Raw genomic sequence first — 20,004 nt, forward strand, 5'->3', positions numbered from 1 at the left:
GTTTTTCATTTTTTTAGTTTCGATCCAGATCCAACTACACGACACACCTGGTGGTCTCTGATAATCGGTGGAATGTTTACATACCTTTCGCTTTATGCGGTCAACCAAACGCAGGTCCAGCGGCTTAAAACTGTCAAGGATCTCAGATCAGCTCAACAGGCGCTTTGGCTAAACTGGCCAATACTGTCGTTGCTAAGTCTCAGCACCTCCTTTAGTGGTCTAGCAATTTATTACTACTACAGTACTTGTGATCCACTGAAACAAGGCCGTATCAGTGTCCGCGATCAGACAATGCCGCTGTTCGTGGTGGACGCTATGGGAAGTATGCCCGGACTGCCAGGCCTGTTTGTGTCCGGTATCTTCTCTGCAAGCTTGTCTACAGTATCAGCAGCACTCAACTCACTAGCAGCTGTCACTCTGGAGGACTACCTGAAACCACTGTATGCCAAAATTCGGGGCCGGTCCCTGCCCGACATGCAGTCCAGTTTCCCCACCAAGGTAATGGCATTCGTCTATGGCGTCATCTGCATAGCTGTGGCCTTTATTGCCCAATTTATGGGAGGCGTGCTGCAAGCTTCGTTGACGATTTTCGGAGTCGTAGGAGGACCGCTTTTCGCTCTTTTCTCGATGGGAATGTTTACAAAACGCGCAAACCAAAGAGTAGGTTCAATTTCAAATAGTTAGTAATAGTACTGAATTTCAAAACTGCAACTTCACAGGGAGTTATCGTCGGCTTGCTAGTGGGACTGTCATTTTCCCTCTGGATCGGATTTGGTCAACCCAAACCGCCTCTCAAGATGCTGAACTTTTCCGTAGACGATTGCAGCCGATTTGGTGGATATAACTCCACCGAAAGTACCCCGATTGTAATGGCACAGCGAGTAGACAGACCAGCCTCGGACTATTTCTACCTGTACAGATTGTCCTATCTGTGGTCGGTTGTACTAGGATATATAGTAACCTTCATCGTAGGCTACGGAACTAGCTTAACGCTGCGATGGCTCGGTTACGAGGGAAAAGAACGGATCTATTTAGACAACGATAAAATGTACATTAACACGGAACTTTTCTCGCCCCCGATCGCCAAGCGCATGAAAAGAGCTCTCGCCAGACATATCGAGAATGGAGGCGATGTAATAACCAACCAAAAAATCCTAAGTCAACCACTTTAAAACCCTATATTTATTCAATTCTAGATCGAAATCACCAAACAAAATGGCATCCATAAAGCTGATTTCACCCACCTCTGAGATTCACCCTGTCTGTCTCATACACAAAAATTGGTGTAGACTGTTATTAGCGTTACCTTTACAAGCCGAGATCGAACAAATTCATCCACAACAACACATCAAGTATTGAACGTACCGACTGGCAGATCAATGTGTGATCCCGAAAACCGCTTTTAACTTAAATCAGCATGAATGTGTCCTTAACAAAACAAAATGCCAGGCAAGTTGCCGCATTACAATGCGTTTCGATAATCGAACGGTTCAACAATAATCGGTAATTGCACACTAGCTGCAATGCGAACAATACAAACGTCTTCCAGAGAACGAGTAGTTATGGATATACATACACACAAGTAGTAAAACTATGCTCTAGTTTTAGGCACAAACACAGCAAAACAAAGGTTGATTTACTTAATTGTTTTTAGAAAAACGAAGAAACTTACTAATTTATTACTGCGGTCGCTTATGTTTCCAATAGGCGAAACTGACGCAGCGTAATGGCCAATTGGCTTATCTTGATTCAGTAGTGTGATATATAGTATATGGCAGTGAAACGAAAATGTTTATCAATTGTTACAAATTGGAGTGATGTCGAGTAAAACAGGATATACAGGAAGAATTTGTGTAGTTGATTTACGACATGGTTTGAAGAAGCAAATGTCAGATTGGAAATCGATTTTATTCATATTTTTTTAGCTCAAAACATAATTTTTGATACCCCTCAGGTATCCAGCAAGACATTTTTACGGGAAGACTTATCCAGCTTATCCCCATTAATACTGTATTCGACGTTCACAGGAGCATTTACTATCAATATTGACACATAATTAGATCATAATTAGACTTTTTTTTGTAGAACCAGAACACAACTGGGCCATGAATTAGGACTGTTGTTGTATAACCCATATTTAATTTGGTATTAATCAAATTTCCTGTCACAATTCAGGTGTGATGGACATTGGTTGACATAGTACCCGATACCGACTAATATCGACTCGTTTATCCTCACCAGGATCACAATGCCAAATTTCCCGAAGATCTTTTCAATTGAGATTAGGTAAGATCCGAACTCTTTCCGAACTCACTTTGATAAATCTTTTGGTTTGTTTGAATTTTCGAGCTTGATTCTTTGACATTCCGAGAATTAACAGACCAAATTTCGCTTGGGTTCAAACAACCCTTATTAAGAAAATTTGATTCTGCTCATGTACAATGCACCACAGCTGCATAGCAGATGTTCCGAAGTTTCGCTTTCCGTACTACAAAAGCGACAAGTGTCATCCTGGACTCGACCAATGTTCTTTAAATGATACTTACTCGGGCAGTGCCCAGTTATTAGTACTGTGTATGTACCAAGGGCCCTCTTGTTGAGTTCCAAGAGCTTTTAGGTAATTATTGCTTTTGGCGTTATTACAACCTCTGACAGCCATCCTGTTTGCTGTCACCCGTTTTTTATTTGTTCAAGTTCCATGTTTGTTGTACAATTCGAAATACCGCAAAAAGGATCCAAGCCAACAAATTGCGTGTTGGAACCTTGTTTGGTCAGTTCGTCTACTTTTTCATTGCCATCAATGCTGCAGTGCCCTGGTACAAATTGACAGAGTTCATTCAACACACCCTTAGATGTGATAGAACGCACTTTAAGACAATTTTTGACGTACATTTGTAGGCACATAGAGCATTTAGTGCCGCTTGACTATCAGAGAAACTGCAAACATTCGTATGTTCGCAAACGATAAAACAAACAATATCGCACGCAAGCCTGGGGGGCTTATGCGGTCTCGATCAACTAGGTTAGTTGAGAGAATTCGTTATTGATATTGTTTTTGGCAAATTTTGCATGTGTAGGATAAATACAACGATACACCGTGCCCCAGTGCTGAGTCGAGAAAATTTCCAGCTCGAGAAGATCCTCGACCTGATCAGGAATCGAACCCGATATCACAACCGTGTGGGAAAGCTAGCCGACCGAAATCGCTAACCACAGAGCCACGAGGACCACGACAAACGATGTTCGCAAACGATAATACATTCGATTATAGCGTAAATCTCAGCTTGGAATACTGATGGCCAATTACCCATTGCCACTGATATCTGTACTCCAGTACCAAAGATTCAGCACCAGTTTTCAAACCGGTTTTCGAGCCGTCTGTGAAGAATACCGTTAAATATGGTAGTTATCCATAGGTTTCATCACGTCTCCGTACATACTCATCACTGACCATCTTTTAAAGTATGGCACTCAGGCACAAGTGACTCAGGCGACCAACAAGATCGCTAGAAAAGACATCTTTAATGGCATAGGAATAATTAGGTATATTTCAAACGTGAAGATAGATTAGTGAAAATATTATTTTTTTGGAAATCGAAGTGATCCAAACAGATGTTTGCCTTTTGGGCAAGACGGTCAGTTGTTGTGCGGGCCAAATGGGCAGTCTGAGAAAACAACGATAGTACCATTTATTTTTCTTTATTTCAGCATCCTAAGCATATGAAATGAAATATACCCAAGGCATTAACTCTCATTTGAAATAAAAATCATCATAAGAATGCTGATCAGGGTGGCGAAAAAAATCAGTTTTCTCGCTGTCGTTTGTCAAGCGTCGTTTTAAATAAAAAAGAATCGCCTCTCGGTTAAAATTTTTTCCCTGAATATTTTCCAGTTTTCCCTGATATTTCCTGATTTCCCTAATCGAAAAATGAATTTTCTGGCGTTCCTTGATTTTCCAGGTTTTTGACACCCTGGCTGATGAAATCATTAAAAACAATACATGTAAATCATGTGGAAGAGCGCAGCGGACGGTAAATTTTAAACACGTGCTTTTTTGCGCAGCGCTTCGTCCCGTATAAAAAAATCAATTTGCTAAAGTCTTCCCGTCGTCCGTTTAGTGAAACTAATATAAAATCACTATAAAAAGGAAAGGTTCGCAATATTTCTATGGAAAGCATCAGTTAACGTTGCATTTGAATAATATCGTTGGCTGAAACAGTGTTTTCAGCAGAATAATGAATGATTTCCTTAAGGTGACCGTGTTGCCCGTTGTTACCCTATGTTACTTTCGGGAGTCTGATAAATGTGTAGATCCTCTAACTAGTTTTGACTTTATGCTCCATTTCCTTCAACTCGTTTTAGAACACAATCAGGACGCACTGACTGCTTTGCTTGTTGCATCTAAATGCGCGTTCCAGTTAAGTTTCGCATCTAGAATCTATAAATATAAAAATGAAGTTCTGTCTATCTATCTCTGTCTGTCTGATCCACATAGACTTAGAAATGACTTAACCGATCAGCGTGAAGACTTGTATGCAGAGCTTTTTGGGGCCGGGGAAGGTACTTATGATCGTTCGAGACCCCTATCTCCTCGGGAAGGCAGAGCTCTCATACAAATGAAACACAAATGTCTGCATATCTTGAGAACTAATCAAGCAAATGGAAAGAAATTTGACACGTGGTGATTTACGGGAGCAAGAAACGTTTCTATGGTAGATTAATACCCCTCCCTCCTGTAGAAAGAAGGGTTCCCATACAAATGAAATATAAATTTTTGTATAGCTCGAGAACTAATCAAGTAAATGGAATCAAATTTGCCATGTGGCTGTTTTTGAAGACAAGATATGTTTCCATGATGATATGACACTCCTCTCTACTCTGCAAGAGGTAGGGAAGGTCTATACAGATTTCAGAATAACTCAACAACTATTCAAGCAAAAAAGGTAAAAGGTAAAAGTTTTCGGGAGCAAGAAATATCTCAATGGTGATTCGACACCCCTTCCTCCTTCGGAAGAGCGGGTTTCCATACGAATGAAACACAAACTTTCGCTTAACTCATCAAGTAAATGGAATCTTATTTAACATGTGGCTGTTTTTGGGAACAGAATATGTTTCTATGATGATATGACACCCCTCCCTACTCTGGAAAAGGGGGGAGGGTCTCTACAAATTTCTACGTAACTTGAAAACTTTATTAAAAGGAACCAAATTTGGCATGTAGAGGTTTTTGGGAGCAAGAAATACTTCAATGGTACACCCCTCCCTTCTCTGGAATGGAGGATTTCTATACAAATGAAACACAAATTTTTGCATAACTCGAGTATTAATCAAGCAAATGGAATTGAATTTGCCATGTGAAGGTTTTTGGAAGCAAGAAATGGTTTTATAGTGGTTCGATACTCCACCCTACTCTGGAAGGCGGGGAGGGATATATATATATATATATATATATATATATATATATATATATATATATATATATATATAAATTTTTGCGCAACTCCAAAAAATCAATCAAATGGAACCAAATTTGGCATGTGTAGGTTTTTGGGAACTTCGACAGCCCTCCCTCCTCTGGAATGGAGGATTCGCATACAAATGAAACACAAATTTTTGCATAACTTGAGAATTAATCAGGTTCACGAATCAAATTTGACATGTGGAGGTTTCCTGGAGCAAGAAATATTTTATGGTTTTTCGAAACTCGGTGCTATACAAATTTCTGCACAAACGATCTCCGGTTTCGAGAAAACAGCCTAAAATGACCGAATACACTCAATATGGGTATTTTCGTAATCGGGATGATGCGCAGAAACCAAAAATTAACCTCATTGACCCCAGATGCCATTTTAAATCTTTTCGGGGCCACCATATTATTTTCAGAGAGTTATTTTATTAGTGTTAGATAAAAGTCATTGACATATTGGTACAAAAAAGTGTTACATACTAATTAGGGAAACATTCCAAAGAATTATTGAAAAGGAAAAGTTTGTTTCGAACTAATGATTTAAGATCACTCTCGAATACAACAATGCGTTTGTATATTTGTATGAATTGAATTGTTTTTGAAATAGGGAGAGAAACAACCAGTCAACTCTCTTTTAGATAGTCTTTAAAGGTGGCATTTTTATTTAACTGTCAGGGATATGTGATTATTTGAGCTATTTGATTTCGCTGTGTTTTCTGATTTGGACGTAACCCTTGTCTTTTGTTTGCATGTAACTCCGTAAGTTTAACCCTTTCGCTAAACTAGATAATACATTACTCAAGCTTAAGAAGCATAAAGTTAAGTTTTCTCCTTTTAGTAAAAGGTACTACAGTCGTACCTCGATATAAGGCAACCTCGATATAACGTAATTCGATATAACATAATTTTACCTCGATATAACGTAACTTTTTAAAATGTATTGAAATTGAAGATAAATGATACAGCAACTGTTTTTAGGGTATAAATTGCTTCAAAAAAATGTTTGTAGTAAGTTTTGAGACCAATGAAACTAATGCGAAAATTGTCCTAAATGGGCATAAGAAAGGTTTAAAAATACTGATAGGTGATGGGAAATAGGTTTTCGCGCATCTTTGAGTGCCCAATCTTGCATCAATTAAAAAAAAATTGCTTGTTGAAAATTGTTCTAAATGGGCATAAGAATGGTTTAAAAATACTGATAGGTGATGGGAAATAGGGTTTTCACGAAACTTTGAGTAACCTCTGTGTCAACTGAAAAAAAAATTTTTGCTTCTGAAAATATTTTTGAATGGGCATAAGAACGTTACCGTAAACTGGGGTGACTTTGATCACCGGGGTGACTTTGATCACTATACCTCTTTTCTGAAAATGTGGTAAAAAAGCGCTCGTAGTGCTTGGGATTTGTCGTAATCTTCACTGATTGTGTGGATATATGTTCGCATTGCTACTGTTCATGCATTTCCTGCTATTTAAAGAGTGTTTTTCATGCTAAAATATTATTTGAAAATAAAGTGTATTTTTGGCGATTTTTGTTGCATACAAACAATCGGTTCAAGCAGATTCAAAACAACAAGTTGCAATACGTAAAGTGTTTTTATTTTGTTCCCAGATTAGTTCTTAAGATGAACAAATATTATAACAATATATTTTATTGTTATTTTTGCAAGTTTTTCCCAATTTTCTCCACAGCGTATTACATATTTCTTCTTAACAAAAACCCAAGACGTGAAGTAACATGCAAATTTGGACAATTTCATAAGTCATATTCCTCGTGGACTAGTTTTTGACGATTTTAGACCACCTTCTCTCTCAGTGAATAATCATTCATATATATTCTAAAAATTTTGCATGAATCTTGGACATTCGCCGTTATAAACTGTTCACGTAGAATGTGAATGGCCCCCAAATTGCTTTCCATATTTATAAACTCGTTTATGTCGTTTAAGGCTGTTCAATTTAGTGAAAGTAGCAAAATGTAACTCCAAATTCATCAAAACAATGAAGTGATCAAAGTCACCCCGGAATGATTATTGGTGTAAAATTTTTAGAGCATATTTAAAAACAGCAAAATTGTTGCTAAACTTTTGAAGTAGTGGCTGAATCTTTTTCAATGCCAGTACCTATTTTAAAAATGTCAAAGAATATTGTTTTCAGTATATTCTGAAAATATTTGAGATACAATCAAAAAAGTGATCAAAGTCACCCCAGTTTACGGTACTCATATAACGTTACTCAATATAACGTTACGAAAATAAAAATAGAGTTGCCTTATATAGAGGTAGACTATACTACAACTTTTGCCGAGTTGATGTTAGACCCTTTTTTACACCAGAAATGTGTTGCGTTTAGAGCATGTTGCATTCTTTTCGAGACTACGTTGTCAAATTTTCCTCTTACCATAGCGACAATGTCGTTCGAGAAGCCTACAACTTCAAAACCTTGATCTTCTAAACTTATGAGCAGGTCGTCCACAACTGAAGACTACAACAGTAGCGAAAGTACTCCGCCTTGGGAGCATCCTTTCGTAGCTCTTACAGTTTTAGATGAACCCCACAGCTCCCGAAGAAATTACTCTTTGTGCAAGCATGGTATAAATCCAGTCGACTATGCATGCGTTAAGCATCCTCTTCTATGTCGATATTATCGGAAGCACCTGCATTATTCAAGAAAGAGCATAGTGTAGTTTCTTTTACTGAAAGAGAACAATCAATTTTTGTTACTAGCGTATGGAGCGCGGTAAATGTAGGGTTACCTGTTTGACATGGAAATTGAAATTTAGACAAAGTATCCATGCATGTGTGTTGCATTTAATTATTCATTTAATATATTTTGCACAGTCTTCGGCAGAGTCAAAGACAAGCTGAGGATCTGAAAGATCTGGGGTTATTTTTATCTCTATTGCCCGTTTTTGGTATAAAGATATTGATCTCCATTCCGACGGAATGTAGTTAAATCTTAAACTAGTCTTAAAAATCTTCCTTAGTAACGGTATCAGGGATGCCTCTGAAGCAACGCAGCAAACACTTCGTCACATACAGCCAAAGTTGCCAAAGTTCCGGCCTAAACTGGATTCTTTCAGTTTTTTCAAGTGATTCAGTCAAACGTTTTAATCCCAAAATCTTCCCGTTTTTTTATACATTCACCAGTTCTACGTAAATTTTGCAGATTGAAAATCATTCAACCAATTCTTAGAAGTATTTTCAGTTTTATATCTTCTCACATGAAACACAGCCAAATTAAAAATTACATGATATGGTTGATAAAAGCCCCGAAGAGGGCTGAGGCAAGGTGATGGTCTCTCGTGCCTACTGTTCAACATTGCCCTGGAAGGTGTCATTAGAAAAGCGGGGATTAACGCGAGTGGCACGATTTTCCAAAAGTCGGTTCAACTGTTTGGTTTCGCCGACGATATTGACATTGTGGCTCGGACCTTTGTGAAGATGGCGGATACGTACATCGGACTAAAGGCTGAAGCCAAACGGATTGGACTGGTCATCAATGCATCGAAGACGAAGTACAAGAAAGGAAGGGGTTCACGTGAAGACAGTAACAGTTTCAGTAACCCCCCACCTCGAGTTCAAATTGGTGGTGATGAAATCGAGGTGGTCGATGAGTTCGTGTACCTGGGCTCACTGGTAACTGCCGACAACGATACCAGCAGAGAAATTCAACGGCGCATTATGGCAGGAAATCGTGCATACTTTGGTCTCCGGAGGACGCTTCGATCGAGTAGAATTTGCTGCCGCACCAAGTTAACCATCTACAAGACGCTGATCAGACCGGTAGTCCTCTACGGGCATGAGACATGGACTATGCTTGTGGAGGACCAACGGTGTTCGAGCGGAAGGTACTGCGTACCATTTTCGGTGGACTGCAGATGTAAAACGGAGTGTGGAGAAGGCGAATGAACCACGAACTGCAGGAGCTGCTTGGGGAGCCATCTATCGTCCACACCGCTAAAATAAGCAGGCTGCGGTGGGCTGGGCATGTTGTAAGGATGTCAGACGACAGCCCGGTAAAGATGGTTCTTGAAACCAATCCGTCAGGGACGAGACGGAGAGGTGCACAGCGGGCAAGGTGGATCGATCAGGTGGAAGACGACCTGCGGACCCTATGCAGACTGCAGAGCTGGCGAACTGCAGCCATGGACCGAATGGAATGGAGACGACTCTTACGTACAGCAAAGGCCACACCACGGCTTGGGACTGTTTGGTAAGGTAAGGTAAGGTTGATAAAAGCTGACTTTATTTTCCAAATTTTTAGATAGATAGATTGATTGCGTAATTTTGAATTTTGCTGCTGTTAACGGAAATTTTTTGGTCCATAATTTCAACAAAATGTAAGCCCGAAACAAAACAGTTCTGAACAGAATGAGTGATTTTTTGCTAGGTGATATTTTTTTATTTGTTGTATTTAAAATTGACACTGGATTCAGTAATTATCACGGAAAAGCTCTCTCAAAATTATTTTTTTAATTTATTTCCAATTTTTCTTTAGCATACTTCCAGTTTAATCAAAAATTCTATTGGCAACTTTGTATATAGCCGAGCCCGGAAAATGGTTTTCCATCATCAGACTCAGCGTGTCAGCGGGAGACTTCGTAAAGGATTCATTCTGATACTTCAGACTACCAAGTTCAGTAGTGAGATTCTTTGCAAGCGTTTTGTGGAGTCGAGTGTTGTCTATAATTTCGCAAGTTTAAAACCAAGTTTTCTTCTTGGATTTTCTTATTTCTTCAATGTACTCAGTGAGTGCTTTTCTGCACTGCGCCCAATTTGAAGTACGTTGCGTCGAATAAGAGGCCGTCCATCAACCAAAAAAGAAGCCGTCCACATCCCACGTGGACAATCGTCGTTTTAGACCCGCCCTTCCGTCCTTCCTCGTGGACAACCTTGGACATTGATAAAACCGTTGTAAACCGCTAGATGAAATCAAATTAAGGAATAAAAACGAAAAGGATTCAACACATACTTAAATATGGCTGAAGGCTTCTGTGGGAGTTGGAAAGATAAAACCTTTTCTACAATTTAGAAAATATTTCAAAAATAACAAATGCACCACATTTAACTCGAAATGTATGAAAACGCTCCGGAAAGCAAACTGTTTGAAAGCATACTAATGTTTATGCTAAAAAACTTCCCCAAATCCAAAAAAAGTCGAAAAAGATTTTTAATACATGTATCATATGAATATAACTTTAAGTAACACGTGAAGGAAAACAACTAAAATACCAAAAACGCATCGAAAGCAAGAAAAATTGAAAAATGAAAAAAAAGGTGTAAATTTAGTCCACAAATAGGAAATTACTTTAAAAAAATGAAAAGGATACAAAATTTGGTTCAAATTAATAAAATTGATAATTATAACAATAGAAGAAGGCTGAAAAGGTTATGATTCAAACTCAACCAAATGGTTGGAGGATACTTCTAAATAAAAGAAAACACCATAGCAGAATTTGATTCCAAATTCAGCCAAACGTGGTTTCAGGGTTTCACAGATTAACGAGTCAATAACAAAGCTTAACCCAAATGTAGTTGACAGCTTAGTTGAAAGTACCGCAAAGAGTTAAAACAAAGTTCATGAAAATTAATTCGAAATAAGCCCAAAAAACTCAAAAGTAACTCTGCTAACAACAGTTTCTCAACATGTCTCAACAATCTTTCCAAAATAACGAAGAGGCCACAAATAAACTGATTTAAAATTTATCTCAAATACAGCTGACAATGATTTTGGAAACTAAAGTATTTGTTGAATTTGTATGAACAAAGAAGAACATTCTGCTAAGGAAATGAACAAAAAACCTGCTTGAGATGCATCATCTATACTGCCGCTACAAGCATAACTGTCTCAGCGTCCATAAGGTTTGCATAGAATATGGGACAGTTAAGCTTGGGGCGGCAATATAGCAGACAATCACTTTGCTCATTATTCCAACACGCCCTGGTCATCCATTATTCCCATAATAAATTTCGAATTAAATCCGTGAATTTTAATCAACAAAAAATTACCCCAGTTCGATGCCCGGTCCCAAAACATTCCATGGGACATGATTCGCAAGCAGGTCGCGGAATGACTTTGCATAGCTCCACCAAGAACAGTACATTGTGTAGAACATGATTTGGAAAGAAGAAAACGCAATAACGAGTCCCCTACTACTGCTCCTCCCATTTCTACATCAGACGTGCGAAACGCCTTTCAGAGGAAGAACTCAGGTCTCGCAAAGTGCCAGCGCCCGACAGAGTATACGGTTTCGATACCACCTGTGTATTTCCCGCTTAGTTTTGGCCATCGCACAGTGAAACAATATAGTGAAGAACGCACCAAATTATTATATTGTTGATGCTCAAAATTTCTTTCACAACATAACATTAAAAAAATCAATATTGTGCCGTGTCAAATAAATGTTGTGTGAACAAAAAAAAACATAAAAAAAGAACAAAATCATCGAGGATTAATACGACTCACATTATTTTAATGTATTCTAGACAACCTCGCACTACCCCACTGTGCACTGTTAAAGGTGAGTTTGCAGAATCGGTTTCCGATAGCGATGTTTAGCTCTAATCGATCGACACGATTCAATGTGCCAGACAAAAGAAGGAACGGAAATGGGAAAGAATATGGCATGTATGCTATAAAAGATATTCAACGACACCGAAACTTGTTAGTTGGGCGCGATTTGGTGCCGCGCGCGGTTTGCGACGTTACGAAATTAAAGTTCGCGAGTCAGGTTTCGTCTAACAAGCGTGCGGTGGCTATTGAAGTGGGCTAATAATGGCCTTCTCAGGAAGATATTTACTAACAGTAGCAACCGTGTGGGGCTGGTCTCTCGTTTTGGCCCAATATTACAGCATAAACCTGGGAACTGCCGATGAAACACTTCTTGCCCAACCAGTTCCTTCTCCTCCCAGTGGAGGACTGACACAGGAAGTGCGGCCAAAAATAACTCCGCTAGATGCGATGATAGATAAAACAAACCATCTCGGTTTTCGGATTTTGTATTTTCACTCGAAAGGAAATAAAAACAACATCGCCTTCTCGCCATGTGCGCTTTCGAGTATCCTGGTAGCTCTGTACGAAGGCGCCGATGGTAAAAGTGCAGCCGAAATACACGAGACACTCGTGTTTCCTTACGATAAAGATATTTTACGAGTTGGTTATCGAGATATCCATCGGAGGTTGCGAAGTTATTTCTACCGCAAGGAGAACTTGCTCAGTGGACTTAGCTTAAGCAGTGAGAACATCACCATACGGTAGGCTTATGCAATAACTTAAATTAAAAAAATTAAATTTTCAGTTTTTGTTTAATATAAATAATAAAACATTTTGTTTTTCGTTACTCCACTGCAGCCCTGAATACGAATCTGTCCTCAAATTCTATGGTTACGATTTGGAGAACATCCCGGAGATGAAAATGCAAACGACTACCCCGGTTCCAACATCTGCCGGATCGACGAGTTCGGAAATGTTCACCAGTGACTACGAAATAACATCGAGCAGCGAGGAGGATAAAGTCACAACCGAACCCACTACAACCACCATCGACCTATATATGGGCTCTGCTGGAGAGGAGGAGCAGGAGGAGGAAGAGGAGGAAGCGCAAGAAACAACTACGGAGGCAGATCTCTCGACAGGTGTTGATGTGACTGAATCAACGTCTGCTGCTACGGAAGAAGAAACCGCTACTGAGACTGAAGGGGTTACATCGGACGAGGCGGTGACGGAAGCCACCACTGAAGAACCGACTGAAGCGACACCGGCCGAGGAATCTGCCGAAGGCGGAGAGAAACGTCGTCGAAATCTGAGGAAGCGTGGTCAGAAATCGAAGCCAACAACAACAACACAACGACAGCAACTGCAACGAAAAAGAATCCTACGAAGCAAGCGAAGTCCGGAGGAAATCGATCTCATCAGTCATCAACGTTTTCTGCAAAACTTTTTACTCCAAGATGTGACGACTTCTTCACCGTTTGCAGCATTCCCTGCCTTCTCGGAGCGTACCAGCCAGTTTCAGCAAGATCGGCTTCTCGATGACACTATCGAACATAATTTTTACTTAAGTGAAACGGAAACAGTTAAAGTACCGTACAAAATTTACAACACAATACTAAAATATGCCTATATCGATCGCCTACAATCAACAGTATTAGAACTTGAACTGGATTCCGAAGACTACAAACTGATCATCATCCTTCCAGACTACGAGTTTGGACTGAATAACCTGATGAAGCTACTGCAAATTGGCGAGAACGTTCCGAATCTGAGAGACATTGTCAGGCAGATAAGTCCATCATGGGTAAAAACAATCGTACCCAAGTTCAATTTAAAGGGAAACATAATTCTAACCAGCGATCTCCAAAACGTAAGTAACTGATACTGATGTAAAACAAAACGAAACTTTTCAATTTTTTTATCCACAGATGGGCATCAACGACATCTTCGAGCCAACGCGTGCCGACTTCACACCCATGACGGAAGATACGCTAATCTACGCGAAGCATATCGAACAGTCGATCAACATCAACATTCGCACGCAATCGCTGCAGCAGCTAAAAAGTAATTATCGCATTTTTCCTGACAATTGTCTTGTCTACTAGCGGTGCACTACAACAAGCTCGCATTGTTCATGGTTGAACTACCACGATAATTAGATTGAAATATTTCTTGCATGCACGGCGCATCTGATTTCCATTTTATCCCATACTTTAAAGGTTTACAATTCCATTCTTTAACAAAATAACTATTGCAGGATTCACATCGCTGTACAAAAATCCCATCGAACTGGCTATCAACTATCCTTTCCTGTTTTGCATAATGGACAAAGAGATGGACTTAGCGTTGATAACCGGTCGGATACTGAATCCACTAAACTCACGGATCCACTAATTAACTACAATGTTTTCAAGTACCGAAATATAGCTAGTATGTATAAAATAAGATACCAGTTTTATTGTTTCTAAAAAGGATTGAACGTTTTTCAGGAACTTTATGAAATAACATAAAAACTTACGTCTAATTAACAGCCCGCTGCAGCATCAACAGTCCCATCTCACTGGCCCGCTTTTGAGTGTCAAGACAATGGCTACACGTGGAGTTAAAGCTATCACAGTACTGAAAAAGCTCAACCATTTAACAGTAAAATAAAACCAATTTGAGCCTTAAGACGTACCTGAAAAAGATCCATGATTGGACAGGCCTTTAAATTAAGCAGCTGTAGTTGCTTCCGTAGAAATTCCGCCTCTAATCTACTAAGTGATAATGTAGAGCTGAGCAAAGTAGTCTCTTCGTTGCATTCGTCCATGCTGGAGCGCTTTTCTTTCGCAATCAGTTGAACTTCATTGGATACAGGGGCTGACACTATTTCTCTATTTTCTTCATCCACAATCAACTTGTCCATTCCCACTGGAATGGATAGCTGTTTTTCTATGTTGGCGATATTTGGCTCATCAACTTGTATCCCAAAGCTGGACAAGATTTCACCTTGAGCATAGTTTATGTATGAATTTTTATTGCAAATACCATTAATTTTATATTTACCTAAAACAATCAGCGCGGTTGACGGAGTAATTTCCAAATATCCGACCATCGTTATCTGCACCCTCCTTTTAACTGTTTCATCAGATGTTATAGCACATTCACAATCAAATTCATTGATTACAAAATTTTACATTGCATTGAAAAAGGATAAAAATGAAAATGTTCAACGAGGGTTCAACCAGCGTTGCCAGGTCATTTTTTCAAAAATCTGGAAAAGGCAAAATAAAAATCTGGAAGAAATCTGGCAGTCATTTCGTGGGGTGAAAGGTTAATTTTTCGAATAAAAGTCTTGGGGTACGCAAAATTTGAGGTGACAAAATTGCAAAATTTCGCGCCAAAATTGAAGTGATGACCTTTTTGCGGAACAGAGAAAATAAAATCTGGATAAAATCTGGATCATCCATGAAAAATCTGGATAATTGGACATCAAAGCTGTCTACCTGGATACATGTTCAAAAATCTGGATAATCCGGCAAAAACTGGATACCTGGCAACGCTGGGTTCAACGTACTTCGAACAGCAGGGATGCCAGTAAAGAAAGAAGAAAATTACCAACTACTCGAAAACTAATGATATTCTCGAACAGCCAAATCGTGAAACTCGCCAAACTTTTCAAAAGGACCTGAGTAACAATGAGAGATTTTCTCCTCTCTCATTCTGTTTCGTTAATTACAGCGTCACCACATACATAACACATACGTAACACTGGCGTTTTTGCTGGTACACGTTGCCCCATTACTCTGTACCAGAGATGCCAGATGTTTTTGAAAAATGTCTGCAACTGCTCGAAAAACCGGAAAAATGTGCTTGAAATCTGAAAAAAAATCTACTCGTGATCCGCAAAAAATTTCGCTCGCGCAGGCAAAAGTTTGTAAAAATCTGCTCACATTTTAAGAAAATCTGCGCAAATATAAGGAGACTCTGACAAAAATCTGCAGAAACAGTGAAAGAACTGTAAATATCTGCAAATCACTAAAAATCTGCACACGGACTCCAAAAATCTGCGTTTTGCAGTCAAATCTGCACATTTGGTATCCCTGCTCTGTACCCCGTCCTATTCAACTGCTCGACAATTAATGAACAAAATTAATTTTCTTTTTCTCGGCTTTATTGAGCCTCAAAGAAAATCCCATTAGCAACAGTCAAAAAGTTCTTTACAAAATCAATGCAGCATTTTTCGAGTGGGAACGAGACAAATGCAGGGCTGCGTAGGCACACACCTTCATAAACTACTCAAACAGTGATTTTTTTCAGAGTATGATATGATTTGAGTATTTATATTTGTACCAACTTTTTTTGTGAGATTTCTCCGGAGTGTTACGTATCGGTATGTGGTATAAATCTCCCGCCACGAATTCATATTAGCGGTAATGAAATCGAGGTGCTCACTGGTGACTGCTGACAACGACACCAGCAGACAAATTCGTCAACGCCTTATGGTAGGAAATCGTGCCTACTTTGGACTCCGGAGCAAGAATGCCAGGTCATTTTTTCAAATGTCTTCACGTTCCGAGGAAAAATGTCTTCCCATGTCTACCAACGCAGGGGGGATCTATCTGTCAAACATCGTGTAACCAACATATTCAGTAACATGGCGTTTGTTTTGGTTTTTGTTCTTTTTGGTTATGCAATTGATCGATGTGAAATACAGTCGTCGTTCGCTAACTGCAACATGTTTACATTGCAGTTATCGAATGCCGTTCGATAACTGCAACACTTGACATATGCCAAAAATTTAGGGGGGGGGGTCCGTCACTTCCATTTTTGTTTTCAACAGGGGGTTTAAATTTGAAAAAATACCTGCTTTTTCTTATACTAATCGATAACCGACCTTTCAGTAGGCATTACGTAATTTGTCTTAGATCTCTACGAGTGGTCTTTGATTTTAAAATTGAAAAATTATATTTGTTTTGAATTTTCACTAACTGGCAAGTAGTGCACAGAGTGACATTGCTGTTGCTGGCTATTGGGGAATATAACCCTGATAATAAGCAAAGTGACATTTCTGCTGCTGGCTTTTGAAAAATATAACCCTGATTTACGTGTCATGACAGGGATGCCAGATGTGAAGACATGTCTTAATATTGAAAACATTTGAGCGCGTGTGAACAAGTGGAAGCCTATTAGTCGGTTTATTAACCGCACTCGATTTAATGTGTCACTGGAAGTTATGTAAGCTTTCAACGGGGACCGTGTTTACAGATTTCCTATGTATAAAGACATTGTTTTGTGGAGTTTGAAAATATTTGAAAAATGACCTGGCCGCCCTGTGTCATGATTTCTTGACGGTACGGTATGTCTTAAAACCATTTACAGTTGTTAAAATTCAAAACAGATTTTTTCAATAGCTTTGCTGTTTAAATTAAGAAAAGTCAGTAGAATATGTATTACTTTTGACATTTCTTATCAAAAGAAAAAATAATATACATACCCCTAAAACACCCTATTATTCAATGATGTCGAAATGTATTTTTTTAATGGAATAGTGGCTAAAAATAGCAGAAAACTAAAATAGGCAAGCTTTTTGATTAATCAATTTGATAGTCATATTTCCGCATCATAATTTATTGCGTTTAAGTAACATAACCAATATGTAGGCGAAGATAAAGTTCATCACTACAGAAGACCATTTTACGAGACGTTTCTGAACTCAATTCACGAATGGAATTTTGACAGAAAGCTCGGAACCGGTGACATAACGCAAGTAAAAGCAACATCAATGTCAGCAGGATCCGTGACACCTGTCAGTTCCTAAAATGGTCTATTTAACGCTAGGTCACAAAATATTGTTGTGATACACTGCCTCACTGAGTAGGGAAAGCTAGCCAAACAATGCACAGGAAATAATTTTTTTTCTCTTATAATAATTACGGGAAGTGAACCACATAACATGGTGATTTTGCTTCATTGATTAATAGTGGAGATCTATAATCTCCCATTTAGAATGAAGAGACAATAAGTAAACGAAATCGAAAAAAATCGAGAAAAATGAAAAAGTCCTTTTGAAATGTTTCTAGAGATTCAACAATTTTCATTTTCGAATGCATTTAGAAACCCCCCGCGAGATTTTTCACTTCAATGTCAAACATGACTTTGACTTCAGATTTGACGGATTGCGGTCCGATAACTGCGAAGTTGTTCCATCTACAAAACACTGATCAGACTGTTAGTCCTCTACGGCCACGAAACCTGGACCATGCTCATGAAGGACCAACGCGCTTTTGGGGTTTTCGAACGGAAGGTGCTGCGTGCCATCTGTGGTGGAGTGTAGATGGAAGATGTATAATGACGGAGGCGGATGAACCACGAGTTGCATCAGCTGCTGGGAGAACCACTCATCGTTCAAACGGCGAAAATCGGAAGACTATCACACTTAGTTTCTTTTACCGAACTCAGCAATCTTTTTAACGAGTTCTCAACAGCTGAGCCATCAGCAATCTGTTCAGTAATTTATTTGCTTGACGAGTGTTCGGTAATTTTTCATACTCGCTGAAACGTCAAACATAGAAGATAGCTCAGTAAAAATTTACAAAGTGTTCATCAAAAATTGCTGCATGAGTCGGTATTTACAATGCTGACGATTCGTCAAAAATTACCGAGCGTTCTGTAAACGTACAGCGAAAAGAGAAAAATGAATACGACCATTGTGAAAGCTGCTATTACAACCGTTGAATAATTTTATAAAGGCATTTCGGATTGTTTGGATCGATTATACTGGTTTTCCCAGCACACTCAAGTAAAAACTTGATACGTTTAATGTTATGATGAATATAGGCTTTTTATTGCAGGCTTCTAGTAAACTGCTCTCCTGTGGTGGACAAACTTCCATATGCTGACTGAAATGATTTGCATTCTCTCAATCGTAATAGATAGAGTTTCGGGTGAAATCATTGTTGCGGATGTGCCATGATATGAAACATTCAACTAAAATACACAAATACGTACATATTTGATAAATAACAACTTACTGAATAGATCGTGTACTTCCGCGTCGTTTTCTTGTAGATTTGAAAGTTCGATATCCATTTTAATTTTTTTTTTTAACTTTTACTTTACGAGTAACTTTTACGAGTAAGTAATGCAAAGTCCATGTGAATGAAATCCCTCCAAGTGCGCAGATATGCCCAACACCATCACCGAAAACTTTTAGCCTGAATTAAATGCTTACATTCCTATAAAATTTTGTAATGAGGTGCAGTTCCAGCAAACAATTTTGTTGTATACCGGCTTATTAAGCTTAAGTTAAGTTTGGGCTATTTATATCATAGCTCATTGACGTTACGATATCGATGGAGGGCTGTCAATTGACAGATAAACGATAAATATCAAAATATACCAACCAATATCGAGTAAATTAAAATATACCAACCAATATCTAAATGTTCCTTCGATTTATAAATCACAAACAAAAGTTGCTCGAAATCGCTACAATGGCAGCTCGTCCATGTACCAACTGTCGTTCAAGCGATTTAAGGCGATTTTTACCCCTCCAAAACGAAGGACATATCTAGAGGACAATAATATAAAATTTAAAAATACACGTTTTACTCAAGAATCTATGCTCTTTTAACTTACATATTAAAATCAGAAATCCGTGAATAGTAGAACAACCTAATTCGCGTTGACTGTGTTTGGTTTTTGCATGTATGCGGGAGGAAATTTTTTTGCTTCTGTCATCACGCACATTTTGACAATTGGGTTGTTTATCTATTCACGGATTTCAGATTTTTATAAATCAGCAAATAGAGTGTAATATCACATACTTAGACATACGTAACACTGGCGATTTTTTTTTACTCTTTGCCCCACATCACCCGGTACCAACACCAGTTTGAGCTGCTCGACAAAAATGAACGGAATGAATTTTCTTCATCGCGGCTCTACTCGAGTCCTCAACAAAATCCCTTAAGAAACTGTCAAAAAGTTGTTTACAAAATTAATGCTGCATTTTTCGAGTGGGAACGAAAAAAATGCAGGGCTGCGCAGGTACACAAGCTCCA

General features: G+C 38.8%; 3 protein-coding genes and 1 long non-coding RNA gene across 7 annotated transcripts in view; 2 read left to right on the top strand and 2 right to left on the bottom strand.

Annotated features, from left to right (window-relative positions):
- LOC129730884 (putative sodium-dependent multivitamin transporter) overlaps positions 1-1,848 on the top strand; it is a 34,867-nt gene extending 33,019 nt beyond the window's left edge. For both annotated transcript variants that reach the window (XM_055690481.1, XM_055690482.1), the window contains exons 5-7: positions 18-660; positions 720-1,133; positions 1,197-1,848. In XM_055690481.1, coding sequence (XP_055546456.1) covers positions 18-660; positions 720-1,133; positions 1,197-1,250 — 1,111 coding nt within the window. In that variant the 3' untranslated portion in view covers positions 1,251-1,848. The remainder of the gene's footprint in view (positions 1-17; positions 661-719; positions 1,134-1,196) is intronic.
- Positions 1,849-12,150: 10,302 nt separating this feature from the next.
- On the top strand, positions 12,151-14,618 carry LOC129729870 (uncharacterized). Of its 2 annotated transcripts, none has more exons than XM_055688735.1 (5): positions 12,151-12,720; positions 12,818-13,829; positions 13,888-14,023; positions 14,217-14,389; positions 14,432-14,618. In XM_055688735.1, exons 1-4 carry the CDS (start codon positions 12,242-12,244, stop codon positions 14,351-14,353), a joined length of 1,764 nt encoding a protein of 587 aa, XP_055544710.1. In that variant the 5' UTR covers positions 12,151-12,241; the 3' UTR covers positions 14,354-14,389; positions 14,432-14,618. The 2 variants fall into 2 exon arrangements, with proteins under 2 accessions (XP_055544710.1, XP_055544709.1); XM_055688734.1 differs by having other exon boundaries at positions 14,449-14,618.
- LOC129729871 (uncharacterized) lies at positions 14,393-15,157 on the bottom strand. The gene is made up of 3 exons (XM_055688736.1): positions 15,005-15,157; positions 14,637-14,947; positions 14,393-14,578 (listed from the first exon to the last, which is right to left on the bottom strand). The coding sequence occupies exons 1-3, from the start codon at positions 15,051-15,053 to the stop codon at positions 14,480-14,482; spliced, it is 459 nt and encodes a 152-aa protein (XP_055544711.1). The 5' UTR covers positions 15,054-15,157; the 3' UTR covers positions 14,393-14,479.
- Positions 15,158-18,769: 3,612 nt separating this feature from the next.
- Positions 18,770-19,889, bottom strand: LOC129730618 (uncharacterized). Of its 2 annotated transcripts, none has more exons than XR_008728889.1 (4): positions 19,768-19,889; positions 19,374-19,511; positions 18,989-19,301; positions 18,770-18,928 (listed from the first exon to the last, which is right to left on the bottom strand). It is a non-coding gene; the product is annotated as an uncharacterized LOC129730618 (long non-coding RNA). The 2 variants fall into 2 exon arrangements; XR_008728888.1 differs by lacking the exon at positions 19,768-19,889 and adding an exon at positions 19,580-19,716.
- Positions 19,890-20,004: the final 115 nt, after the last annotated feature.

The sequence above is a fragment of the Wyeomyia smithii genome, chromosome 3, assembly GCF_029784165.1.
Source record: "Wyeomyia smithii strain HCP4-BCI-WySm-NY-G18 chromosome 3, ASM2978416v1, whole genome shotgun sequence".
Taxonomy (NCBI): domain Eukaryota; kingdom Metazoa; phylum Arthropoda; class Insecta; order Diptera; family Culicidae; genus Wyeomyia; species Wyeomyia smithii.